Source organism: Urocitellus parryii, chromosome X (genome assembly GCF_045843805.1).
Source record: "Urocitellus parryii isolate mUroPar1 chromosome X, mUroPar1.hap1, whole genome shotgun sequence".
Classification (NCBI taxonomy): domain Eukaryota; kingdom Metazoa; phylum Chordata; class Mammalia; order Rodentia; family Sciuridae; genus Urocitellus; species Urocitellus parryii.
The window spans coordinates 94512283-94538694 of NC_135547.1; the positions used below are offsets into that span (position 1 = coordinate 94512283).

Sequence of the window (26412 nt, forward strand, 5' to 3'; positions counted from 1 at the left end):
AAGATACATACCATATATATTTCTTTAAAAATAATCATACTTTTGTAAGCAATACTTTACAGTAGACACCTCAAAAATCTACCATAGATGTGAAACTTAAACGAGAAAAATTTAAGTTCTAAATCTTTATACATATATTCAGATTTCTATATATATTATATATACATACATAAGTATATATAAAATATATATAATCAGATTTGAAAAATGAACAAAAACTGGGCACTGTACATAAATTCTTTTTAAAACTCAAACAATAGAAAACTCTTTAAACATTAAACAATTTTAATAAAAGTTTCTGTACAATGCTAAGCAGTTTTATTTACACATAGAAAATGTAATAGGAGTAGTGTTTGAAATTACAGAACTCCTTAAAATTTCAATGGCAGGTAAATTTGGAAAAAATAACAGCATTCCATTCACAAATATTTTCAAGCAATAAATATGTATTTATAAATAGTGTAAATTTACATCAAGATTAGAAACAAAAATCACAAATCTGAAGTTTATTCCTTAGTCTATGTGCAATCCATTATCTTTGTGACTTGGCTGTTAAGTTTTTTAATGTTTTATTTAGGAACCAAAAGTATAACCATCATGGTTTCAAAACAAGACAGAAAAACATAAAAGCAGTAAAAAAGTTTCTTACCTAATTTTTCACATTAAAAAAAAAAAGTTGACCAAAGAAAGACTTAAAATTGCTAACTACCTTACAAAGAAATGACCAGCTAGGCTAGTACTTTTTTCCAAGGAAAATTGTGAAGGGGAAAAGATAGATGAAAACAAATTCATCAGCCCAGAAATAGAGAAATATAAAAGAGGTTGTCTTCAAGTCAGTAGTCTGTATGGTGTTGCCAGTTTTGTCAGATATATACAAAACATGGAAATTATTATTTATTTATTTTTCTGAAGTTCAGCTGATTAGCTTTGTGAGAGTCCTGGAGTAGGAGCCGTACTCTCCCCCATCCAGTTGGTTGACACTCCGCACTTGGAAGGTTGCATAGACACAGTTTTCAGCCAGCAGCCTTACGAGATAGCTACAAAAACCAGTGGTGCAGAACTGGGTTACTTCCTGAATAGCAGAAAAGGTCTCATGTTTAATGTCCATGGAATAATATCAAGATGAGGCGGATGGTAATGGAGGAGCCTGAAAATGAAAGTAAAGTAGTTTATTTTGATATACAAATTATTAATATTGTTCCCTAGCTTATGGCTATAAACATAATTCTGTTTATGAAGTTCGGGAACATAAAACAAAAAAGTCAACAGCCTAATACACAAAAGTAAAACCTTTTCTTTAACTTGGCCACTTTTCCCAAGAGTCTAAGACCACTTCCCTGTTCAATGTACCTGCAACTTTCCATACTTATATTTAGAAAAATAACTTAACGAATCAATTACAATTTCATTAGTGACTGCCTTCAGAATCTATCTCAATAGGTACTACATATTTGGCTCAATATAGTCCAGATAATTTTCTTCTTCTTCAAAAGAAATCTTGAAAAGCATTCAGGTGAAAATATCAGGAGCTAAATTTCAAAAAGTCAGTTTCTATCACATGTGTGTGAGAGAAAAGTATTGGAGAAAATCAATAATTCATAAATTATGTCTGTCTCTTTTCATAAAGCTATTGATCTGCTAGGATAAAATGTTTTCCCCTGAGAATCTGCTATTTGAAATTAAAAACTATATGCAATTTACAAGTATACTTAAATTTCAGAAGGTTATATAACATACCAGGAAGTTAAACTCCATCAAATATTCCCATGAGGTTAATATGTCTGGCAAATACAAAATTTTATAAAGAAATACAATTAACTCTAAAAGCAGAAGTATATATAGAAAAGCACACACTGAGCATTTTGTTGGCACCAATAACCTACGAACATATTCAATTAACTGAGATCAAATGATAGAAAAGATATGAAAGGGTTCTAAAACACATGAAGATTTTAAAATGTAGTTGTAACATTATTTAGGCTGGTCTCACCCAGGAAGAAAAGTGAAAATGATATATGCCAATTTCATATGAATAAATAGTTGGAAGTAAAAGAGAAGGGGATGATAGGAATACACCCTTATGTATTATCTGCTGAGCCAAAAGAAAATTTAAGTATTTCATTACCTCCAACTTATCAGGTGGCAGAGCAAACACTGTTGACTCAACCCAGCTAACTACATACTCACGTGTTGTTTTCACTTACTAATGTAAATTGGTCATAGACTTGCATCAGGTCCTCCATTTTGTACTGTTCTAGCACCACAAAATTTTCCAGGTTTCCACTTGTTTTTCGTGCACAATCTTGGCAATGTACTATGTAGGTCTTACGAGAATTGCTCTCATTAGTGACAAAAAGCAGATCAAAAACCTCCACCTGTTTTATACAAAAGAAAAATGCATTAAACAGAGATGGTGGTATTTATTGTACTGCTTTGGTATAAACATAAAACTTTACCTTAAGGGAACCATGCATAGACAATTATCTCTGGTTAAGATAGGGTACACTAAGGAAAAACATGTCTGTGTTTGAGAATCTTTATGTTGTGTCAAACCTAAATACATGGTGGTAATGCATTTTTAGGGGAGTTACCTGAGAGAATGACATGATGACCTCTGACAAAGCCTAATTCAAAAGTTTGGCAAAGGTCAGCTCATTTCTGTTTTAAATCTAAAAATATTATTATACAATCAGATGCATGTAATCATTATTTTCCTTTTACTCTCTATGATAGTACTTATTACACAGTATTGTGTATGGATGCCTGTCTTTCCCCACAGCTGAGTTACTCAAAGACAAAAACTGTTTTATTGCTAGTGCATGTCATAGTGCCCAGTGTTTACCCAAACCTCAAAATATGCTTGGTGAATGAATATAATCTATTTTACAGATAAAGAAACTGATAGGTAAATGAAATGACAGTTGAGTATTCAGTTATAAGCCTTATGTAAGTATAAACAAAAAGTATACTCATGAGCATGGCATGATTTAGAAATAATGCCTCTATCTTATACAGAAAGCCTTGAGTTGTTAAGGCAGGATAAGGACCAGCACTGTGGGACAGGAGTCATTCTCAAATACTGGAAAGTTTATACATTCATTTTCTCCAACTGACTTACTTTGGACTTTATACAACACTAATATAGTTAATGAATTCAATCATTTCAAAGAAAGATCAACAACAGAATTTGAAAACATCAATGTGGAAAAGATCATCAATATTGCCATATCTGCTTATTGTGGAATTTTTTCAGTAATGGAAAACTCACACAATCTCATTTCTGAAAATCCTGGAGTACACCATGTTTCCATTACTATCAATGGGCAATAATAGGAACCTGAGTTAGAAAGTTTATAAGCATTCTTCAACTTGTCGCTTACTTCTGCCATTTAATGACTACTTATTTTTATCTTCTAAATACTTTTTATTTCTTCCCCTTCTTTAATATTCCTCCTGCCAAGTTCTAGTCTAGGCCTTAAGATGAAAAATCGTAGTTAAGACCACTCCAATAGCTTACTATTTCTGTCTTCTCCAAGATACACATCATATTACTTGCTTCTCAAAAATTTTTGATGGCTTTAGTGACCTCAAACCAAATATCAAATTCCTTAAAAGTGTTCAAGATGCACTGCAAGCCACATATCACTGAGACTTATGAGTAGAATTTGCACAGTCTGTGTTAAAGCCACATTGGACTGTTCATTCTTTTTGAAAACTATTCTAATTCTCCAGTTCTATGTTTCCTATACCCCATGACAGTCTACCTCTAATTCACATCATTTTTTAGCCCACTAAAATCATACTCATCCTTCAAGGAAGGACTCAAATGCTAATACTTCTGTGAGCTCTTAGGCCAATACCAGAAAGGAAACTTAGATCATTTATTTCCCCACAGTATTTTCATAACAGAAATCCCAACTTCACATTTATCGTAGTCTCCTATAAATTATAATCAACTGTTTATAATTCATTTTCTCCAAGTAGAATTTAAGTTTCTTTAGAGCAGGCACTACATCTCCTTTGTTCCTGCTCCTCTTGCAAGCCTTGGCTACAGTAGAAGATTGATGGATATATTGCAAATTGCACCAGGGAGGACTGAACATTGATCTGCATGGAGGTATACCAAATTATGTCCAGTTTACTGGCATCTGTGCACATATGTTCCCAGTCTAAATTCTTGGACTAAAAACTTCTTGCTTATTATCATCTGTAAAAGACCTATCAGATAAATGACTCTGTGGTAGATATTTTTAAGGCTGATTAATGATTAATAAAATATTACATCATCAGATTAAGTTTTAATATAAGAAATAAGAAATCTAGTAACAAAATTGAACACAATGATACCTACAGTAAAATACGTTACATGGAAGTGTGTGTGTGTACACACACACACACAGTCTGAGGAGAAACCAAGAGTGGAGAGGCAAGAGGGATTACAAAAACAACTGTGGAGATGAACGTTTACGTACCTCACAAATGCTACAATAATGAGCTGGTTCTTCTTTTGTCCGCCCATGCCATATAATCTCTTTTCCTGCAGCAATGAGAGCTTCTCTCAATGTCTGACATTGCTTCAGAGTTCTCAGAAGACAATACCTATTATAGGGGAAAAATTATTTGTGACCAGCAACTGAATATCAAATAATTATAGCATGAAAGTTACAGAAATAATGCCAAGAGAATTGGTTCTAATATCTATGACTTCAGAATTTTTGTCAATTTCCCAGAATTAAAAAATAAGGCAATGCTCAGCAAGTCTGATGATGATTAATATAAAACCATTTAGAGTTGAGAATAACGGATATCTGAATATCAAAATATAAAAGTCTTAATTAAAAAACAAAACAAAAACCTGACTCCTTGATTAAATTTGAGTGGCTAATTGTGGCTCTTATTTGGGCAAGTTAGTTAACCTCTCTGGGAGTCAATATCTACATCCTTGAAATAAGGGATCTGAATTCCAGATATGAACTGCTATGATTCTAAGTAAGACAGAAAGACACATTACTTTTATCAACACTACCGAGACACTCATGAACATCATTACTTTTGAAACTCTTTGAGTTCCACAGACAGAAAACAATTTATGGATTCAATCATTAGAGTATACAAAATTGTTTTAACTATAATGCTAAAGAAGAAAAAAAGACATTTGTTTTTTCATTTTAACTTGCAGATAATATAGTGGAATCCATTTATATTAATACAACTGAAGTTTCCTAATAATTTAGACTTTTTTAAAATTTAAACATGATACTAAAGACATTGTGAATTCTCAGTTTGTGCTGATTTTTCTACAGTTTGCATTACTTGGAATATTCTGCTGTATTATCTTACTCTCCTGAGAATTTCAGTGTTCAGGTTCTCCATTTGAACAGAAAGGCTGAACTAGATGATCTGTAAGGCATTTTTCAGCTCTAAAAATCAGAGATAACAAAAATACCCTAAAGAAAAGGAAATAAATTTAGCAACTAAATATTGTCTTGAGAGCAAAGGTCTTGTCTATTTTATTCACATTTTTCTACTCATTTATTTACTGCCTAGGACAGTGCCTGGCATATATTATTGTTCAATAAGTAAACATTTGCTTTCTAAACAACCAAAATTCAAACGTAGGTAATAGTATATTAATCTTAATTTATGTTTCATTTCTATTTTATAAGTTACTAGGCTGAAGTATTGTTATTTGTCAGAACCCATGTATATTAAAACTTCTCAGGGGACAGGGGTGGTTAAAATATACGTAAAACACATTAACAACATACAATAATCAACTTTACACTTGCAGGCCAATTCCTTAAGTTATCACTTCTTAAGGATTTCATTTCATGTTAAACATGTTCTTGCTTTAGACTATACTTGCATGTCAAAGCTAGGACTGTTACCTGAGTGTGCATGCACATGCACACATGCATATGTAGTATAGGGTGCCAGGAGAGGTAGCACATAAAACTTCAGATCATAGCAAAATACAGACAATATAATTGGGCCCACGCCCCCTGCTCTTGAAAAGCAACTGCTTCTTTTTCCCTCCCCATGTCTCATGCAATTCACCTCTGAAAGTATAGACCTTACTGAACAAGTTTTCCAAGCAGGGGTTAGCAATATTTTTATTTTACAGGAAAATAATGCCTAAAACTCTACAGGTACCTTGGGGAGATTTTCAAACTCAACTGTGCTCCCACATGGGCAAACAAAAATAATAAAACAATATAAATAAATAAATAATATAAAATAAGAACCAGATAGGAGGCATCTATTCAGTATTCTATGTACATTATGCCAACCAGGGCCCTTAAGCACCTTGTGGAAAAGGGTTATTTCTATCTCACAAATGGGAAGCAGGGGCTCAGGGAAGCTAAATTTGTATGATACATCATAAAGCTTGTAGAGTGACTGAGTTTGGGATTTGTAAAAGAAGAAAATCTCAAACTTTCCCTCACTATCTCATGTTCTACTCTCTTCTTTTTGGTATTTTTTCAATTCCCATTCTCTCTCTCTCCTTGTTCTTGTGAAGATAAAAATCTTGGGCTCAGTCAGCATTTTTTTTCAAAACAGAGTCTTGGCTCTGAAGAGAATTATTCTATACTTTAGTACAAAATAACAAAGGGATGGACCCAAGGTTGCTAAGAATAAATAACCACAAGCAGTCTGCTTCTGAAATCACAGGTCCACAATTTTTGTGTCATGATAAAATCTTAGAAAACAATTGTTTTCTGATAATAAATGAAAAACTGTGGTTTCTCCTTACCCTTATATTTTTTGAAATCTTTTGTTGAGTTGAAAGAGAAGGAGAATTTAGAGGGACAGAGACTCTTAGAGACCACAGCAATGAGCAGGTCTAAAAGGTGATTCAATCAAAGGACAGGGAAAAATAATCAGGAAGTGAAGAGATTTAGGGAAAAGGATACTTGGGAAGGTATAGATACAATATTCAAGACTTGATTTAATCATAAATAGTTCTGCCTTAATTAACTTCAGACTTTGATTTTTATATAAAGAGAACATTGAAGAGCTTTAAGAAAAATTAAAAGGCCAATAAAATCAAGGTTCTCACTTCCTCTTAATTTTAGTATTGTTTAATTTTAATATGTTTATCTTATACCAATTAAGAATTTAATTTGCTAAAAACAAAATAATAAATTACTAGAAAAAAAGGTAAAATGCTAAATGTAGAAGATGGAAAGTTCTATTTTACATGAATGCATTTTAGGAACAGAGTCAGAAATTATTTCTGCAGCTACAGAAACAGAATTCTTTTAAGGATTACCAGTGGTTTCAAGACCCAAGCCCTGTTTTTATTTGGATGAAAAACTACACAAAAAGACAAGAGGATAAAGACAGCTCTGGCACAGAAGAAAACCACAAGGAAGAGATAAGTGAGGGCTAGGCATATTTGAGGTTATTCAGTAGAAATTAATGCAACCAAAACTTGATCTGCAAAGATGAAGCTTAAAAAGGGATGGAATTTGAGAGAATAACTTCTTTAGAATGAAAATACACAATATACTCACAAATCAACACATCAGGCAAACCATAAACAAACCTAGGAAGTCATGAATACTACAAGGAAAAAGAGATCATTTTCAGGTTAGGGGAGGTAGAAATCGGAAGTTTTCATACAGGATGTTGAAATTTCTGATTTGAATATATCAATTTAGATATAAGCATGAAAAAGAGATTGGGGTAAGGCACCTTTTGTGCAGAAGGCACACTGTGAGAAGGTATCATTTAGGGAATAAACGATTATTCCTACAAATGATTTTTCTGGGCAGGGTAAGAATAGGAATGAAGCTATTAATGATGTTATGTCAAAGTTAAGACAACACAGGTGATTATGCTAATATTCTAGGGGTAACTTGACTAAGTTCCCAAATGTCAGTGTGGAGACAGATGAAATATGGGTTAATTTGATAGGGCACTTTTCAATTCTTTATGGCAACAAACTCAGTCATTAAGTAGGTGACAAATGAAAGTTCTAAGAGCCGGTTTGCACTGCCCAGTCTCTAACCCTACAAGGAAAAGTAAGCCAACATGTGAGCCCTCAAAACTCCCTTGCTACCTGCCACTCCAGGATTGTGTTCTCCTATGACAACAGAAGGTATATGAATGTCAATAAGGCATCTAACATTTTTATTTAAACCAACCACATGGCTGAAAATCAAGGTCTCAGTCAATGATAAAATGAACACCTTAAGAATTCCTCAATGGATGGGGCTGGGATTGTGGCTCAGTGGTAGAGCATTCGCCTAGCACCTGCGAGGCCCTGGGTTCGATCCTCAGCACCACATAAAAAATAAATAAATAAAATAAAGATATATTTTTTTAAAAAAAGAATTCCTCAATGGAAAAACAAGCATAAAAGCAAATACATGTTAACCATAAGAAGGCAGAGTTTTAGAATCTTTAGATTTTGTTTGGTCAATGTTATAAAAATCATTGCATATCAAACCCAATGGATTATTAGAAGAGCACCAGGACTATAGCACTAAAATCTGCTATCTACAGACTGGTCTTTGTGGCTATACCATTATTTCTGCATAGTGCTAGGAGAAAATCTGCTTAAGACATTAGGCCAGTTGGCTATGACCAAACAATTGCAGAACACCTCATGTATCCATTTAAAAATGGGCAAAGGGAAAAGGGAAGTTAAGTTTATTTTAACTTTTATTTAAAAACTCTGTACTTATGATAAAGTTTATGTTATATAGATAAGGTAATGACCAATAATATGTGTGAAATAAAGATTTTTAAAAATCACAATTCTAAAAGATCTAATCTACTCCAGGGTGTACCTAACTTGCCTGATCCTAAGATTCATTGGTCACCACAAAAAGTGACAAAATCGAAAACAGTGTCTAAAATTTGCATTTTCCAATACATACTAATACATTCAAACTTAACAGATCATTGCATTTTTATCACCAAGACCCTAAGAGACCACAGAGAGACAGCTAATGGAATAGGCAAGAGCAGTTTCTAGACCTAGACTGCCTGGGTTCAAATTTCAGTGTGTGCACTTCCTATTTTCTGTGCCTCCGTTTCCTCAGTTGTTAGATGGGGACACTTAAGAGTGCTATTATGAGGATTATGTATGTTCCATAAAATGCTTAATTTGGTGCCTGGCAATTAGTGTTCCATAAACATTAAGTATTATTATTATTATTGGTACTAGGGATTCAACCCAGGGGTGCTTTACTGCTGACCCACATCCCCAGCCTGTTTTTTGTTTTATTTTTTTTTATTTTATTGTTTTTTAAATTTTAATTTTGAGAGAGGGTCTCACTTAGTTGCTGAGACTGGCCTTGAACTTGCAATCCTTCTGCCTCAGTCTCCTGAGCCACTGGGATTACAGGTAGATACCACCATACCCAGCTAACTAATGTTATTATGTCAAAACTCTTAATTCATGTTAAAATAATTATATAATTACTAAACGGAAGTTTTCAGGTAAAGTTCAAATTTCTGATTCTGAATACACTGATTTTTTTAATTTGAAAAAATTGTGATATGTGTCAAAGTACAATAGTTAATACACTGAAAAGAAAACAAAAATTATTCTAAAAGTGTTTAGACTAGATTCCTTTAAGGTTTCTCAATCTGAGCACTGCTGGTATTTTGGGCTGAATAGTTCTTTGTTGTGGGGAGCTGGCCTGTGCACTATAGCTGTTTAGCAGCATTGCTACTCCCTACCCCAAAATGCTAGTAGCACCCCTCCCACCTAAGTGATGACATTATCATAAATGCCCCATGGAAGAAAAACTGCGTGCATTTTAGAACCACTGTACTAGGTCCATAAGTATTAACTTTACAAACAAACAAACAAACAAAAATACTGGTGACTAGGGTTTCTATAATTAATATTAACTATAACAATAGCTACCACTTACTGAGTGCTTACTCAATGCAAGGCCCACTAAAGCTACATAAAAAGATATTATTATATCCATTTTTCAGAAGAAGAAACAAAGACTAATAGATTTAGTAATCTGCCCAGTCCCTCAGCCAGTAAATGAAGAAGCCAAGATATGAAGATAGGGTAGATTCCAGACAACTAAACTATGCTACCCCTTCTGTAATATTTCATTGGGATTAAACAGCACAGAATCTAAGACTTAGGAAAAATTTTAAAAAGGAGGGGTGGAGGAAAATAACACACAGTGATCACACATACACAAAAGACAAAAAGAAAGCACATGAGGCTTCAATATTATGTATGTAAAAGATGGTACATTTAAAAATGAAATAAGAGCAGTGCTTTATATCATACTCAAAAGAATGACAAAATGATAGGATAAGAAATTAAGTCTGTGGGGGAGTAATTTAAGACAGACTTGGTATTGTTGAAATTTTAGAGAATTTATTTTCAACTACTGGCTTATATATTATTAGTAATTTTAGAACATATAATTATTTGGCAGATTATAGGGAGGTAGATGAAAATACGTATTCTGAAAATTAACTTTCCATTCTTTTTTACTATCTGATATGCTCCTCCTCAACCTCAGTCTTCCTAATATTGAACTTTTCAGAAGAAAACACAGTCCTTGGCATTCTATTTTTGACATATTTATTGAACTATTTAACCACCAAAACATAGATGAAACTAACAAAATTGTTGAAGAAAACAGCTTCCTAATGTATTGGCAACATATTACCATTGTATTAACTTGTTAACCATCCACCATGATTACAAAAATGTATACCATATTTCTTGGGGGTTGGCTTTCTCTACCATTGAGATTAAACCATTCAATTGTACCTCAAAGACTATTTATTTTGTAAGCCTGTTATCTACAGGGAAACTGCATCAGTACCAGTAGTTTTCAGAGTTCATCTGCTATACTAACATTTCGATTCCTTTCAAGGATCTTGTTAAAAAGATACTTCAATGGTAAAACATAAGCAATGTATGAACCTTATGAGAGTGAAGTAAAGAATCTCAATACTATACAGGGAGAGAAAATGTAGACTAAAGTAACGTGTCTCAAATATCCGAAAATGGAATCATGAATTTGCAAAGAGTAAATGTTTCCTTTAACTCTTCATTAACCTGTTTATTAAAGTTAAAAACACAGGATAAAGACTATGATTTGATGAAGATGGATAAAAAATAAAAGTAATTTCCCCATCCCTAATTTTAAGTTTTAAAGTACCTTTTTAGTATAACTTGGTTTACTCAGGACCCACAAATGAAAACATCTATAACACAGTTTACACTAGAGTGGCAAAAGAGTTGACCAAAAGAAAACAGTTCATCAATAGTTTTTTGAATTGCTATCTGCAAAAAGAAAATGTCATGATTACATATTTTTTTTAAAAAAAGTGACTAAAGAAGATGCAAAGGCTATAAACAGAATTCAGGTGAAATTTGATTCAGCCTGGATTAAGGTGGTGTGGTGAGGCAAAAGCTAAGAAGACATTTTTACATTGGTAGGGAAATGTATTTTTTTCCCCTTTTTTCTGTTGGGGAATCTAAATGTAGACTGTATATTAGATAATTCTACTGAATTTCATATTTCTGAGCTATAGTAAATGGTATGATGCTTATGTGGGAAAATATTCTTTTTGGAAGGAGTTGGGGGGGGTATTGAATTGAACCCAGGAAGTCTTTACCACTGAACTACATCCCCAGTCCTTTTTATTTTGAGATGGTCCTGTTAAGTTGCTGAGGCTGGCCTCAAACTTCTAATCCTCCTGTCTAAGTCTCCTAAGTAACTGGGATTGCAGGCATGTGCCACCATGCCCAGCTAAGACTATACTTATTCTTAGAGATGCATAATGAAGTATTTGAGATGACATGTCATAATGTCTACAAATCACTTTTTCATGTGGCTCAGCCAAAACAGTATACACATATGCATGTGTATATAGAGACTGCTAAGTAAATGTGGCAAAAACTTATCTGATGAACCCAGTTTAGGTTATATAGATATTTACTGTATTATTCTATCAACTTTTTTGTTGTAGATTTTAAATTTTTCAAAATAAAAGCTAGATTAAAAAATACAAACAAGTCAGGGGGCAGCAATATGTATTTTAAAGGAGAAGAAGATATCTTAACATGGAAAAACTGTTACAGTTCAGTGAATTAAAGGAAGTGACTGGTAGCTTTTAACTTTTCATTTCTTTGTGTGGGTACTGTTCCACTTTAAAAACAACTAATGGTCCAGAAAACTCAACAGCTAATACCTGAGTGATAATTGCTTATCATAGTCAGTTGAAAGCTACAAATGCGTATTTCTGACTCATTTTCCAATACAACCATGTATCCATCTGGGCATTTAAATAGAAATTTTGACTTAAACCCTCATAGAAAGAGTTCAAGTTCTGTATATCTAAGGTCAGCCAAGTTGGTAATCTTCATTCCCTTTAGCTGATCCATTTCCACTTGTCTTCCTTTACTCCCAATTAATTAGCATAAATGCCCCACTGCGTGGACCAAACCAAAGTCCAACAATAAAGATTTCTTTCTTATCTCCACCAATCAATCATCAAGTGCAATTTGTTTTACCCTCTAACCTTTGACTCTACCCTTGTCTAAACTGTAGCAATTACCTTCTAATTCATGCCTCTAAATCTTCTGCCTTCCATTTAATATTTTGTCTTGTTGCTAAGTGATTGGCATGCAAATTTGATTATTAAAAATTCTAAAGGCTTCTCATTAGTACATTTTGCCAGTGTTAAGCCTATCTAAATTTTTTAGCAACAAAAGTTTAAATATGTACTCATTAACTAATATGAAAGCTTAAACCTAAGAATGACACTTTAAAAGTTTGGAATAAAGGAGAAACTAAGCTCATTTGCAGTATATGAGGTATACAGAGGAAAGCCTATGTTCACTGAAACAGTTAAATGAAATCAAAGTTATACACTGAGCTCCCACTAAAATTCTCCTAAGGAGTCAGGCTGTGAACTTTCCAAGTTGAGTTTACTGCATTATGAAAAAATCAAGATAATGAATATTCTTTTGACTCATGCCAATATAGGAAGTATTTGGAAAACTGTGAAGCAAAGTATGGATATTAGTGTGCAAAATGATTAGGTTGTAAAATTGGAAGAGATTTACTAAATGACTTACTTAGATAAAGGACTTTATAGAATTTTAAGCTCCTACTTGAACTTGAAAATGCAAAGAAAAAACGAGTTATGTTGACTTGTTAAAAGAACAGGTAATTTGTCCTCAAAATGATAATGAGGAATTAGTAGATCACAATAGGAGATGCCACCATGTCCCATAATTAAACCACCCAGTACAACTATAGGTTCATAAGTTCTTATTATTACCTCACAAATTTTTCATAAACTCATTTGTATTGAAACTTGACCTGGAGCTATTTATAGGTTTCATTTAGCTCATTAGTAACTATTCATATTTTACTATAGAAATATTAATGTGTTTGATTCTAGCCATAAGATACCCTACTATAAGGGAAAAAATATAATAGATTTTCTTTTCTTTTTTTTTAAAGATTTTTTTTTTCCTAAAACTAAAAAGTTCTGAATTCCCAAACACATTTGGCATAAAGGGGTTAGGATAAGAGACTATGGAGCTGTTGTACTTCTTTGGTGAGGCCTTTCCTGAATTTTACCCTCTCCGAAGTGTCTTAATTCTGTGTTGTCTCACTGTTTCTTACCAAAGACACATTAGGGGAGATCAGGAGAGAGAAAGCAAGGCAAATGGGTCAAGGAAGAGAAAGAGAGCAGTCGGAAGAGAAGATGACCCAGAGGAAGTATGCATTTGCAGTTCCTCTAGAGAGTCAAGAGTTCCCCTGAGCCTCTCAGAGTATAAGCAGCTTACCATGCTGAGTATGATTTCAGTAGTTGAAGACTGGCTGGCACATGTCATAAAACATGACCTTTCTACATAAATCAACTATCTCACCTTGTGCTTTACAGAAGAAAAGAGATTCATTCCTTCACTGGAAGAAAACGTGACTATATTAACTTAAACATACTAAATATATGAAATATATGAATATATGAATATATTTCATTTTATGGATCAACTGAGGCATTTTCCTGATGGAGCAAGAGTCTGGTTTTAAGCTGACTTGAGATGCTATTCTTTTTGCCTTTCCCTGCCTCCACATTTTCACCCATCACACAAAATACATTTCTCCCTAGAATGAAGAGCTTAAAAAGACATCTGGGATTCTGTGAGCTGCAGAGACTTCAATGACTATATCACTGTATTTCCTTCATTATATTTACTTATACACACTAATGGGATCTAGTATACATAAATATGTACTTACATGTGCTTATAAATATATTTATAAATCCTTAGTGCCTAGCCCAGAGTCTTATATTCAGTCAGTAAACACTCATTAAATGAAGGAATGGGAGCAATGTTGGCTGGTGAAAGTACAGTTTTAGCAATGGCTGAATGACTGTATTTTAAAAAGGAAGCTTTATAAAGCAACGCCTAGGGGTCTGGACTTGTGGTTAACATCTTCACTGGTCTGATGACAATAAATGCTTGCTAATCATATCTCAATGAAAATTCAAGCTGGTAGCAGAATTCTTAATAAAATGAATAATCAAGGTTCAAAGGATTAGTCATTTTGTAGTGCTGGATCAAATGGTGTATAGATAAGCATGGATGTTCTTTTAAGTTAAAATATGAAAGAAGGCAGGCATAAGAAACAACTTTATTACCAATAATTATAAGTGAAAAACACCCAAATTTTGTGTGTCCAATTTCAACACAGGGCAACTTTATAACAAAGATAATACCAGTATCAATGTGTAAGACTTCATAATATTAAGAGGGACAGTGATCAACTGGAAGGAGTCCAGAATTATGGTAAGTTTGATGAAGGTGGGGTAAGAAATAGAAATGATAGAGGTAAACGCTGTTTAAATTACCCAAGATCAGGCAGGAAGAACAATACTGGCAAGAGTTTTTCACTGGTTCCTTTTTCCCTTACTCCACCACCCAATTTACGAGAAAGTTCAGTGAGCTTTGGCTCTACAGCAGTCCCTAGTTTGTCCCTCTCTTCACTTCCACAGGCAAATCTCTGCCCAAGCTGATCTCTAGTATAATTGCCTGGTAGCCTCCAAACCATCCTTACTACCTCTACCCTTGCCCCTTGTAATCCACAAGGCAACCAGATCCATTTTCTATTTTTCTTTTTGGAACCAGGGATTGAACTCAGGGGCACTTAAATACTGAGCCACATCCTCATCCTTTTTAAAAATATTTTATTTAGAGACAAGGTGATGATAAGTTGCTTAGGGCTTCGCTAAATTGCTGAGGCTGGCTTTGAACTTATGATCCTCCTGCCTCATCCTCCCGAGCCACTAGGATTTCAGGTATGTGCTACTGCGCCTAGCTCAGATCCATTTTCTTAATGGTAAAATTAGAACTTATTCCCCTCCCCCTGCTTAAAATCCTCTAATAGTAATCTGTAACACTTACAATAAATATATAGACTCTTTACTTATGTCCTAAAAGTCCACGTACAATCTCATTCCTGCTGCTCACTTCACTGAGCTTATGGCTACCACTCATGTTTTCTCATTCTGCTATAGTCACACTGGCTTCTTCTGTCCCATAAACATGCTCATACTGTTCCTAATTCAGCCTTCACTTGTACTCTGGATCTGAAATGTTCTATCCCTAGATCTGTATACCAATGACTTCACCTCATTTTCCAGGGCTAAGGACCCTCTCAGATACTTTCCCTGATCACTTTGGCCAAAGAAATACTATCAGCTTCTCCCACCAAAATATTATTCTATTTTACCTTAATCATACAGATAAATTGCTTCTTAGACTTCCTGCTTGGGAATCTGTCTTGCTCCACTGGAATCTGAGCCCCTTGAACACAGGGATTTTGTCTTATAACAATGCTTCTTTGTCCTTTAGTGTGTAGGATGGTATCTGGCCCAGAGTTGGTTCTAAAGCACTTGTTAAATGGAATATATTCTGTACCAATCTCAGTATATTTAAGGGAATTGGAACCTAGCAACATGTAGATTTTAGATAAATTAGTAAAAAACTTTAAAGAATTATAGTGAGGTAAAGAGATGTCATTACGGCTGGTAATGTGGCTCAAGCGTGCTTGCCTGGAATGCGCGGGCGCTAGGTTTGATCCTCAGCACCACATAAAAATAAAAAAATAAAGATGTTGTGTCCACCGAAAACTAAAAAAAAGAAAAATATTAAAAAGTTCTCTCTCTCTTTAAAAAAAAGAGAGCGATGTCATTAGATTAGTATAAATTATGAATGCTACAAGCAGGATTACTCGAATATTAAGTAGAAATTTTTAGTAAATGCCCTTTAAAATCCTTTCCAATTATAAAATCCTTATCTATCCAAAATGAGATAAGACACTTCCAATCTACATAGCTGTTAGATAAATGGTACCAATATTGCATATCCCTTTACCTTTAGTTTATCTGAATTAGCATTTAGTTTATGCCTATCTCCAACTTAACTAACCATCTTCAGGGACTTCAGGTCATCCTCCTTGCTCCACCAAAAATACTGAACTTATTGTTCAGAGAGCAAAGTACCATTCTGAGTTACAGACACCCCTCCTCCACTGCCAATTATATTTATATAGGGAATATAGTGCCTAAGATTCAATGTTTTAAGGAATTTATACATTATTGGACTGTGTCATAAGAAAGTTCACAGGGATGTTACCTAGCCCACACAATTTTTGTTTGAATAAAATTTTGGATTTAGGTTTGAAAAAATTTTAGTAAGCCAGGATTACTTTCAAAAGACAGCATTCTGAAAACAATACATGCTGACCAAATTAATATACCTGCAGGAATAACAATGAGTGTAAATACTATTTTAACAAAGACTAAAACAAAATTAATTCATCCATGAGTATAAAACAGCATACTCCAAAATGAGTTGAGGAGATCAATTCTTAAAAAGATACTGGTCAAATAAATTTGGGAAATACACATAACTTCTATTTATAAAACACATCAACACATACAGTATTTAAAAATTTTTACAAAGAATAAATTTAAAATAAAGGACTTTATTTAATTCATCATTTCCCATATTTCTTTGACCAGAATTTTCCACCTTTGGGCAGGTAGGGGTAGTAGTAGAAAACATAATTTATAGGAACACTGCCATATAGCACTGTTTGAAAACATATATTTCGAAACAGATTTACAAAATAGGATAGAAACTGTGACAATAAATGAGAATCTTATTAGTGTATATGTATTTAAGGTACTAGACAAGAATTTATATAAACTGTATTAAGTTTTTAAAGCAGCTATGAAAAGGGACAAGATGGATAATTTAAACAAAAGAAATTAGTAGTTTAGTCAAATCCCTGTATTAACTGTTAATTTCTCCATAACAGCAATTATTCTATAATGCCATTATCCCTTCAGTTACTAAGAGCAGATTTTCAATATTAAAACTAATGTCTCTTGGGAAATAAGGTTGTTCAGAGAGGAGGGGGTAAGTAAACACAAGAATGTGAATCTACTAGTTTAGAATAATTTATGCTTTTGTTCTTTTTCTGTATCACAGTGGGCTATTTGGAAGGGAAAGGTATTTTTAACATGTGGATTCTCATATTACATTTTGCTAGACTTCTGGACCACTTTCTTTTAATGTCAACATAATTCTATGGGGAAAAAAAAAGGTATTTAATAGTTAACACTCCCCCAAAAAGAGAGGGACTACAGCAGTTTTAGAAAGCACTTACTTAATCATTTCAAAAAGCTTTGGATCTGAGACCTTGATATTTCGTGCCATATTCCAGGAAAGATGAACCATGGGTACTATTGACTTCACACTTTGCAATTTGTTCCATTCGTACCGTTCCACTGCCAATTTATACTGGCAGGCTAGGAAAAAAAAAACAGTTATAATGCAACCCAAAGTATAGAAAGATATGAAGATAACCATTATCAGAGTACTCTCTCAGGTGATATCTTCAACACCGATTTTGAAAACTTCAAAATACTACAAATATCATTTTTATATTTTATGATAGAATCAATTATATAAAAAGAGTACTTCCTATGACTATGTGCCAGGCATTGTGCTGAGCTAATTTTACCATTATCTCATTTAATTATTACCAACGCCTTACAAATTATCTTCATAATATAGACGAAGAAATCAAGGACTAGAGAAATTAAATAACTTGCCCAAAGTTACAAGAACCAGGTCCTGATCCAAATCCAGGTATTTCTGGCTCTAAAGGCCATATTCTTAACCGTAAGCTAATACTGCCTGAATGTAGGCATAATTCAAACAGATTTTTACATAGTAGGGCTATTTATATGGCATACAAAAGAAAAATTTGAAAGAATAAATTTGTACTTTGCTTTTTCCCATAAAATGTTTCCTTTATAAAATAAAATCAAGCACTCTAAAAATTGAAGTACATCTTCTATGTATATAAACAAATACACTTGTTGTTTGCTGAGATTTATGGCCTTAGATTTCCAAATGTTGACTTGAATTTAATTTCTTTCTTACTAAAAACTGAAATTTGGTGCAACAAGACACTCATCTTCCAATATAAAATTTAGTGAGTTATATTCAAGGAAAAAAAGAATATACATATTAGATATAAGCCTTTAAATTAAACTATTTTTTAAAGCATATTCTTTAAAATACCTGTAAGTGGACCAACATTCCAAGCAATGTTGTTGCACCAGCCAATAGCCTGAACCCAATGAACAGTGCCTGCATTTATCCAGACCAAATCTCCAGGTCGCTGAATAAACCTATACACTGGAACATTTGCTTCATAAAGATCTTCAAGGTTGGGCCACCAAGAACCCATTAGGAAATTCAAATTATTTCTGAAATAAGAAACAATGGTACAGATGGATCAGGTAACTTTAATAAGCTCTTTATAAGACTGAAATATCACAAGTTTTTAAATAATATTCATCTATTTTAATGAAATTTAAGTACTTGCACAATAAAACTGCTATATGTATATAAAGAGTATGAAATTAATTAGTTCAGTATTGAACAACTTATCTGAAGACTAGTATTACTACCTTAATTTTTCAAAGATCCCAAGGAAATTCAAAGCTATTTTAAAGTAATGCTTTGGTAATTCATTCATTTCATTTCAATGAAGACATTTTTTTCCTTGGAGGTAGGGGACTAAGGATTGAACCCAGGGGTGCTCTATACCACTGAGCTATATCCCAGTCCTTTTTTATTTTTTATTTTGAGACAAGGTGTTGATAAGTTGGCAAGGCTGGTTCAAACTTGCAATTCTCCTGCCTCAGCTTCCTGCAGTACTGGGATTACAGGAATGTGCAACAACACCAGGCTAGACTATTTTTCATTAAACTCTGTGGAGTACCTGGAAATCCCTTAAAGGTAAATGGAAGGTGGAGGTGATATCAAGTCATTTAAATATGTAAATAGGAACATTATAGTAATAAAAGTATTAGAAACTTCCCACAATTTCTGAGGGAAAGGAAAAGAGAGAAATGGTCTCTACTACTGTTTTGAAAAGGGAGACAAGATGTCAGTTTCTATATGGTTTGAATGATCCACTGATTCAAACTATAAAGTTGAAACCAACTTTATCAAAAGCAAACAATCACATACTACTACCACCAATATACTGCGGAAACAACTCTACAGGTCATATTACTAAGCTTCTATTTCAATATCTGGCTTCTTATTAGTCTCCATCATGATATGAAGTACATCATAAAATATATAGCAACTTTTCCTATAATTTTATAAATTTCAATTAATTACTTCAGATTTTACATTTTGGGGAAGGAAGTACTTATACAGTAGATACTTTCTTTTTTTAAAAAAATTTATAATATATATTAGTTGTAGATGGACACAGTACTTTATTTTGTTTATTTATTTTTATGTGATGCTGAGGATCAAACTCAGTGCCTTACATGTGTGAGGCAAGCACGCTACCATTGAGCAACAACTCCAGCCCCAGTAGATATATTCTTTTCCTTAGGAACTGAAAAATAACTTTCACTTTGTGTTTTGTGCTGAAGTATATGATAAAGTATACTTTTGAAATTGTTTTATTGGTTTGAATTTAATTTTATGTTAGACCAAGTGTCAGCAAATTATAGCCCATGGCCCCTGCTCCTTGTTCTTATGAGTAAAACTTTCATTAGAACACAGCCATGCCCATTCATTTACAGATTATCTCTGCTTTTGCATTATGATAGTTATGACAGAAACCATATAACAAGTAAAGCCTAAAATATTTATTCTCTGGCCCTTTATGGAAAAAAATTTACAAACCTCTCATCTAAATTAAACCTTAGTCCTGTACCACTACCACCCCCACACCTCGCTACCTGCCTCCCTTAAAAAATGAACAACTAGTCTTCGAAAGTCTAGAACAGATTGCCAATAGCAGTTAATTGTAAGGTGACAAGGTTTGGCTTACTGTTTGTAATAAAGCTAAGTAGACACAGTCCAGATAAAAGTTGTCAATAAAGCGAAAAACAAAAAACAGTTACAAACACAACCCTAGACCTATTTTACTCAAGTCTTGCCATGATAAAATTGGAGAAAAATTTCTAACCATAAGAGAGCAATTTCAAATAATCAACAACAATAAACCCTACAAACTTACAAAAAGAAGTAAACATTGTTTCAATTATATATTAAAAAGAATTGTTATTTCAAGACAGGTACTATTTAACATCATAAAATAAACTACTGACACAATGTCAGAAGAAACAACCCTTATGTGAAACAAAATTACAGTGAAATGCTAAGGCAGCAAATGCTTTTTTTTTTTTTTAAGTATTTTTTAGTTGTCAATGAACTTTATTTATTTGTATGTAGTGCTGAGAATCTAACCCAGTGCCTCACACATGCTAGGCAAGCACTCTACCACTGAGCCACAATCCCAGCCCTGCAAATGCTCTTTCTCTAAATCAGTTATTAAATTTACCTAACCCTTTATACTAAACTTGATATTTTTATTATTCCCAAGCCCAAGCTTTTTGGACATCACCTGCCTATTCTAATTATCTTTTTCCCAAGACACTGCTCCATTTAGAAAGGAAAGAAAACCTTACCCTAAAAATAGTCAATCCCTACTCAGAAATAATGAACAAGGATCACTGTACTGTAGCTTCAATAATACACAATGATCTCAAAATTTAAGAAATTTAAATCTGTTGCACACTGGAGATTTCCCATATAATACTAATATTTTTCTCTGCTACTATCAGACTGCTGGTTCATAAAAGAAATAATGGATCAAGTTAGTTATTAGTACATTTGAAACCTACAAGGTAAATACCGAGGACTGTGAGAGATAATTCTCTCATGCCTGTATATAAAGAAATTTTGGATCTTTTTTTCCCCAACTATTGACTTACTTCTGACTAAATCCAGGTAGTCACAGCCAAGATTCTTAAGCCAAAGTAAGAAATGACAGGTTGAATATGTAGAATATATATATATAATTAGTTTTAAAATTATTCTCATATTGTAAACATTTTTGGTGAGTTTTCCCCCCTTTATCTAATTGCAGTGGGGGCAAAATTCTGACCATTATGTGTATAATTTATGCTTTTAATTTTTATTCCATAATAATTTTCCAATGTTATTACTTAATGGAAATATCAGGTGCTTACATAATAAGTGCTTTTCTAGGGAAAAAAATAAAGTTTAGCTACAGAAATAATTAAACCGGTAAAATTTTTTTTCAGAGTATTCTTTAACACAAACACAAATAAATGAAGGCTATTTCTAGGATCATAAGAAAGGGAACAATTCTCATTGTGCACATTCTTTCATTAGGTAAAACAATCTGAAGCAGTTAATTAAATTCTGTAAAATTTCTTTATAGGAAAAGTTGCTGGTTTTAATAAGAACTTATATCATGATGATAAGGCAAAGATTAGTATGTTTAAGCTTGAATGATTACAAAATTCCTTCTACCTTCTTAAACCATTTATAATAAAACAGTGTTTCCCTTGGAATACACACCTTTCCAATGAACAAGTATTTATGCATCAGTTTAAAATTAAAATAATAACTCAATCTTTATATCCTCTAAATTCATGACTATTACTATTGCATGGAGTGGCTTCATGGCATCTTAAATATTTCCAATAGTATCAAATAATAGGTCTTGAAACAAATCATTTAAAATGAACTTTCTGTTGAACAATAAGTAAAAACTAGCTATATACCCACTAGGATCCAATTTGGTAAGTTGTCCTTTATAATTACTGTTTTCTAATAATCATATTTAAAGAAAATTTAGCTTAGAAACCTACTTTTCACAGAAGTCATTCAAAACACCCCAGTATCCTTCAGGAACAACAAACCATTCACAGTCACCTGGGCCAATGTTTATGTTAACAGAACAGAAGTTGTTATTTTCTTGATGCCCTAAAATGGGAAAAGAAAAAATCAGCACACTATAAATTCTACGGAAAATTTGTCTTTAGAAATGAAATATTAGAAATGTTCGACAGATAATGTTCTAGAGATATTTAATTCTTTATGGTATAGCACTTTTGAGTCAAGTCTGACTTCAGAACTGAATCTGGTCAACTCCTAACTCATTCAGTAAGAATATGGAAGGCAGTACGGTACAAATTGAAGTTATCAGCTTAGGTTCTTGGAGTCAGGCTCCTTGGTTTAGTAATTACATGAACTTGGGCAAGATGTTAAGCCTTTCTAACTAAGTTTCCTTATATGTAAGAGTATATAATAACAATTCCTATAAAATCACTGAGTTGTTTTGAAGATCAATGAAATAACAACTGCTTAGAATAGTGCTTAAATTAAAATAAGCAATAAATACTAGTTATTATATATATTTATATCATTTTTCCTTGTGAACTAATCCCCATTTCTTTTTTTTATATGACAGCTCAATGCATTACAATTCTTATTATACATATAGAGCACAATTTTTCATATCTCTGGTTGTATACATAGTATATTCACACCAATTCATGTCTTTGTACCTGTACTTTGGATAATAATGATCATCACATTCCACCATCATTAATAACCCCATGCCCCCTCCCTTCCCCTCCAACCCCTCTGCCCCCTCCCTTCCCCTCCAACCCCTCTGCCCCCTCCCTTCCCCTCCAACCCCTCTGCCCTATCTAGAGTTCGGCTATTCCTCCCATGCTCCCGCTCCCTATCTCACTATGAATCAGCCTCCTTGTGTCAAAGAAAACATTTGGCATTTAGTTTTTTGTAATCTCCATTTCTTATGAGCAGTATTAGGACATTAGAAAAGGAACAAGAAGCCTGGTTTTCAAAATGTAGCTGCTCCAAGGATTGACATCCATAAAAATAGCAAAGTAGGGACTCTGCATGTCTGTCCCTCTCCAGAAACACCAAAAATCCAATGAAAATCGTTAAAATAACTTTGCCAGAACTTGGGAAGATAGTCAGATTAACATAAACCAATCAAATGCTTGAACAGGAGGAAAGGTTATTTAAACCTGATAGATATTCTTTTGTGGCACTTTAACTTAACCTGGCCCCACCCCCATCACTGATAGAGTGGTGTACTTAAAGACAAAGTCTGAGTTCCTGGTGTCAGAGTTTGTGGTTCTAGAAGAAGTAGAGTAGATTTTGTTCCCAAGAAATTATATATATCCATTTTGACTGGACTGGGGTTTCCCCAAAGGACTAACATAAAGGAGATTCTAGGTGTTTTGCATACCTCAGAATTCTAACAGGGAAAGCACTTCAATGTTTCTCAGTACTTACAGCTGTCACCTACTACTACTAGGTAGGTGGTTCAAAGTGCCCATGGCATGGACACTAATAAAATGTAGCTCTAATTAAAATTATAAATGCTGGGGGCCCACTATCTAAACAAAATCTTAGGACAGAGCCTGAGAGCATTTCTCCGATTTAGAACATACATGTCTGATTGTTAAATCCAAAAACAGATACCACTTATATTTATCTATGTAAATCTAGGGGGGGGGTTGAGGGTGGAGGTGGAGGATGTTGAGAGGGAGTATTTACCCCCCATTAACAAAATACTCAAAATAATGCTTTCTAAATTGAACTGAACAAATTATACAAAATTTCCTTTAAGACTGCATTGTCTGATTACTACTTGAAATATAAGTTGAAATGATGCAGTAATTCCATAGTACACACTAGATTTGAAAGACTTGGTATGTGAAAAATCTCTGTAATTTTATATTGGTTACATGTTGAAATATTTTGGCTACAACAAGTCAAAATAAATTTCACCTTTTTTTTAAACTTTAACATAACTACCAAAAAATTTTAAATTATGTGTGACTTGTATTATATTTTTACTGGAAACTACTATACTAAAGGAATTCTTCAGATAATTATTAATTGTTTAATATTAGACAGGATAATTTTGGAGAATTAACCAAACAAACAAAAACCCAAGAACATTTTTTTTTTTTTAACAAAGAAGTACTCTTTTCCATTATATTTGTAATGAAAAAGGGATTCTTTTTGACCGGAGGATAATGTTATTTGCCCAAAACAATTTAAATTGGATGGGAGAAGTTTTCAACTGAAATGAACCTTAATAATTAAGAACCAATGTGATAACAAATACATAAGAAAACTTAACTATTGAGTTCAAATGGTTTGCCCAGTACTTATACTAGTGTGTAATGACACAGTGTGGAGCAGAACATAGTTCTTTCATTATTTATTCCAGAATTCTTTCTTCTTCAACTATGGATAAAACATCATAGAACTGAGCTTTAAATGGACTCAGAATAAAAACTACAACCAATGGTTCTAATTTTGGCTGTACACTAAAAACCTCTGGGGAACATATTTCTGTTTATTTAATAATACTTGTGTCTCAATCCCCAGAGATCAATTATATATCTTTACAAAGCTTATCAGGAGATTCAAATGAGCAGCCAGAACTGAGAATCACTGACCTGTGTTAACCAGAAGTATCACAACCCTATTGTGAAATGATTCTTAAACTCTGATTCATTAAGAAGGTGACAAGAAGTCTGCTTTTTAAACCATGTCTGCTTCAAGTAGAAAACTGAAGCACTGAGAGAAACATGCAGCTTGTATACACTGACATAGCTGACTAGTTATTATCAGTTATCTCTAACTGATAATAACTAGATTAATAACTAGCGTTATTGCCAGGGTTGCAGCAACCATTAAATATTTCAAACACCACTTTGTGAAATTTCATGTCAATTCACGGAGGTACAAAGAAGAGACATATTAGCGTTGGACAGAAATTTGAAGGCTAAAAACAAGGTAATTTATTTGACAAAGAGAAAGACCCAGAGAAGGGATGTGACTTGCCAAAAGCAACAAGTCTAGTTAGTGGCAAAGTCCAGACAATCCAATAAGAGAACTGAAACCTCCACTTTCTTTTTAAAATTAAATACAATGGAATAATTTAGAAAATGTACTGTTCAATGAAATGGTTCTGTATACATACATATGCACTAGGTTATGACAGAAAACATATTTTTCTTATGATTGTGGTTTTAAAAAAGTTTAGAAAAACACTGTACTCTGTAATTCTCTGCAATAGATGGAATCAACAACAGTCTTTAGGCCACAGAGGTTTATTTTCCCAGTGGTGCTCCAATGCCCCTTTAAAAGGCAAATCATTATTATCGAGCTATTAAACAAACACACACACACACACACACACACACACACACACACACACACACTCTCTCTCTCTCTCTCTCTCTCTCTCTCTCTCTCTCTCTCTCTCATTTATTTATTTATTTATTTAGGTACTGAGGATTGAACCCAGGGGTGTCTAACCACTGAGCCACATCTCCAGCCCTTTTAAAAAATTTTATTTAGAGACAGGGTCTCACTGAGTTGCTAAGTGCCTCCATAAGTTGCTGAGGCTGGCTTTGAACTTGCAGTCCTCCTACCTAGGCATCCCAAGGTTCTGGGATTACAGGCGTGGGCCACAGCACTCTCTTAGCTATTATATTTTAAAAGGTTTTCCAAGAAGAAATGATAATCTAAGCCCCATTAAAGAGTCTAATCTTATAATAAGAAAAATCCTTTCAGTTTTATTCATTTTAAATGGAAAGATACTAGTTCTCTATGCATATTTCATATTTTATGCTTTTCAATGATATGATTTCATAAAAATTACCTGGTGTTCTGCTTCCTGGAACTTTCATGTACAACTGAACTGTGTTCATGCCCAGTATGGTATGACCAACGTGGCTTAAAAGATTTCCTGCTGATACGACACGCACAAAAGCAGGAAGTTTAGTCAGCTCATGTAGCTGCAACTTCCACCTGCAATAAAATAGATCAAGAGTTATAATTAAATATGTAAGTATTTTACTTTTGCATAGAAAATGCTTAAATTTTAAAATTTTTTTCAAAGACAAATTCCTATGAAAAGAAGCATAAAAACAATGGACCAAGTAAATGAGTGAAATGAAATTAATTTTCTA

The 26412-nt window shown here is 33.4% G+C and overlaps 1 protein-coding gene across 4 annotated transcripts in view; it reads right to left on the bottom strand.

Moving 5' to 3' along the window:
• Window positions 1-267: 267 nt before the first annotated feature.
• The window catches only part of Kdm6a (lysine demethylase 6A), a 213420-nt gene continuing 187275 nt past the window's right edge, over window positions 268-26412 (bottom strand). For 3 of the 4 annotated variants that reach the window (XM_026379706.2, XM_026379707.2, XM_026379704.2), the window contains 7 exons: window positions 26103-26251; window positions 22255-22369; window positions 18623-18810; window positions 17700-17841; window positions 4473-4599; window positions 2205-2375; window positions 268-1147 (listed from right to left, as the gene is read on the bottom strand). In XM_026379706.2, the coding sequence (XP_026235491.1) occupies window positions 1118-1147; window positions 2205-2375; window positions 4473-4599; window positions 17700-17841; window positions 18623-18810; window positions 22255-22369; window positions 26103-26251 (922 nt within the window). In that variant the 3' untranslated portion in view covers window positions 268-1117. Of the gene's footprint in view, window positions 1148-2187; window positions 2376-4472; window positions 4600-17699; window positions 17842-18622; window positions 18811-22254; window positions 22370-26102; window positions 26252-26412 lie in introns of all 4 variants that reach the window. The other variant, XM_077793987.1, reaches the window with a different exon arrangement.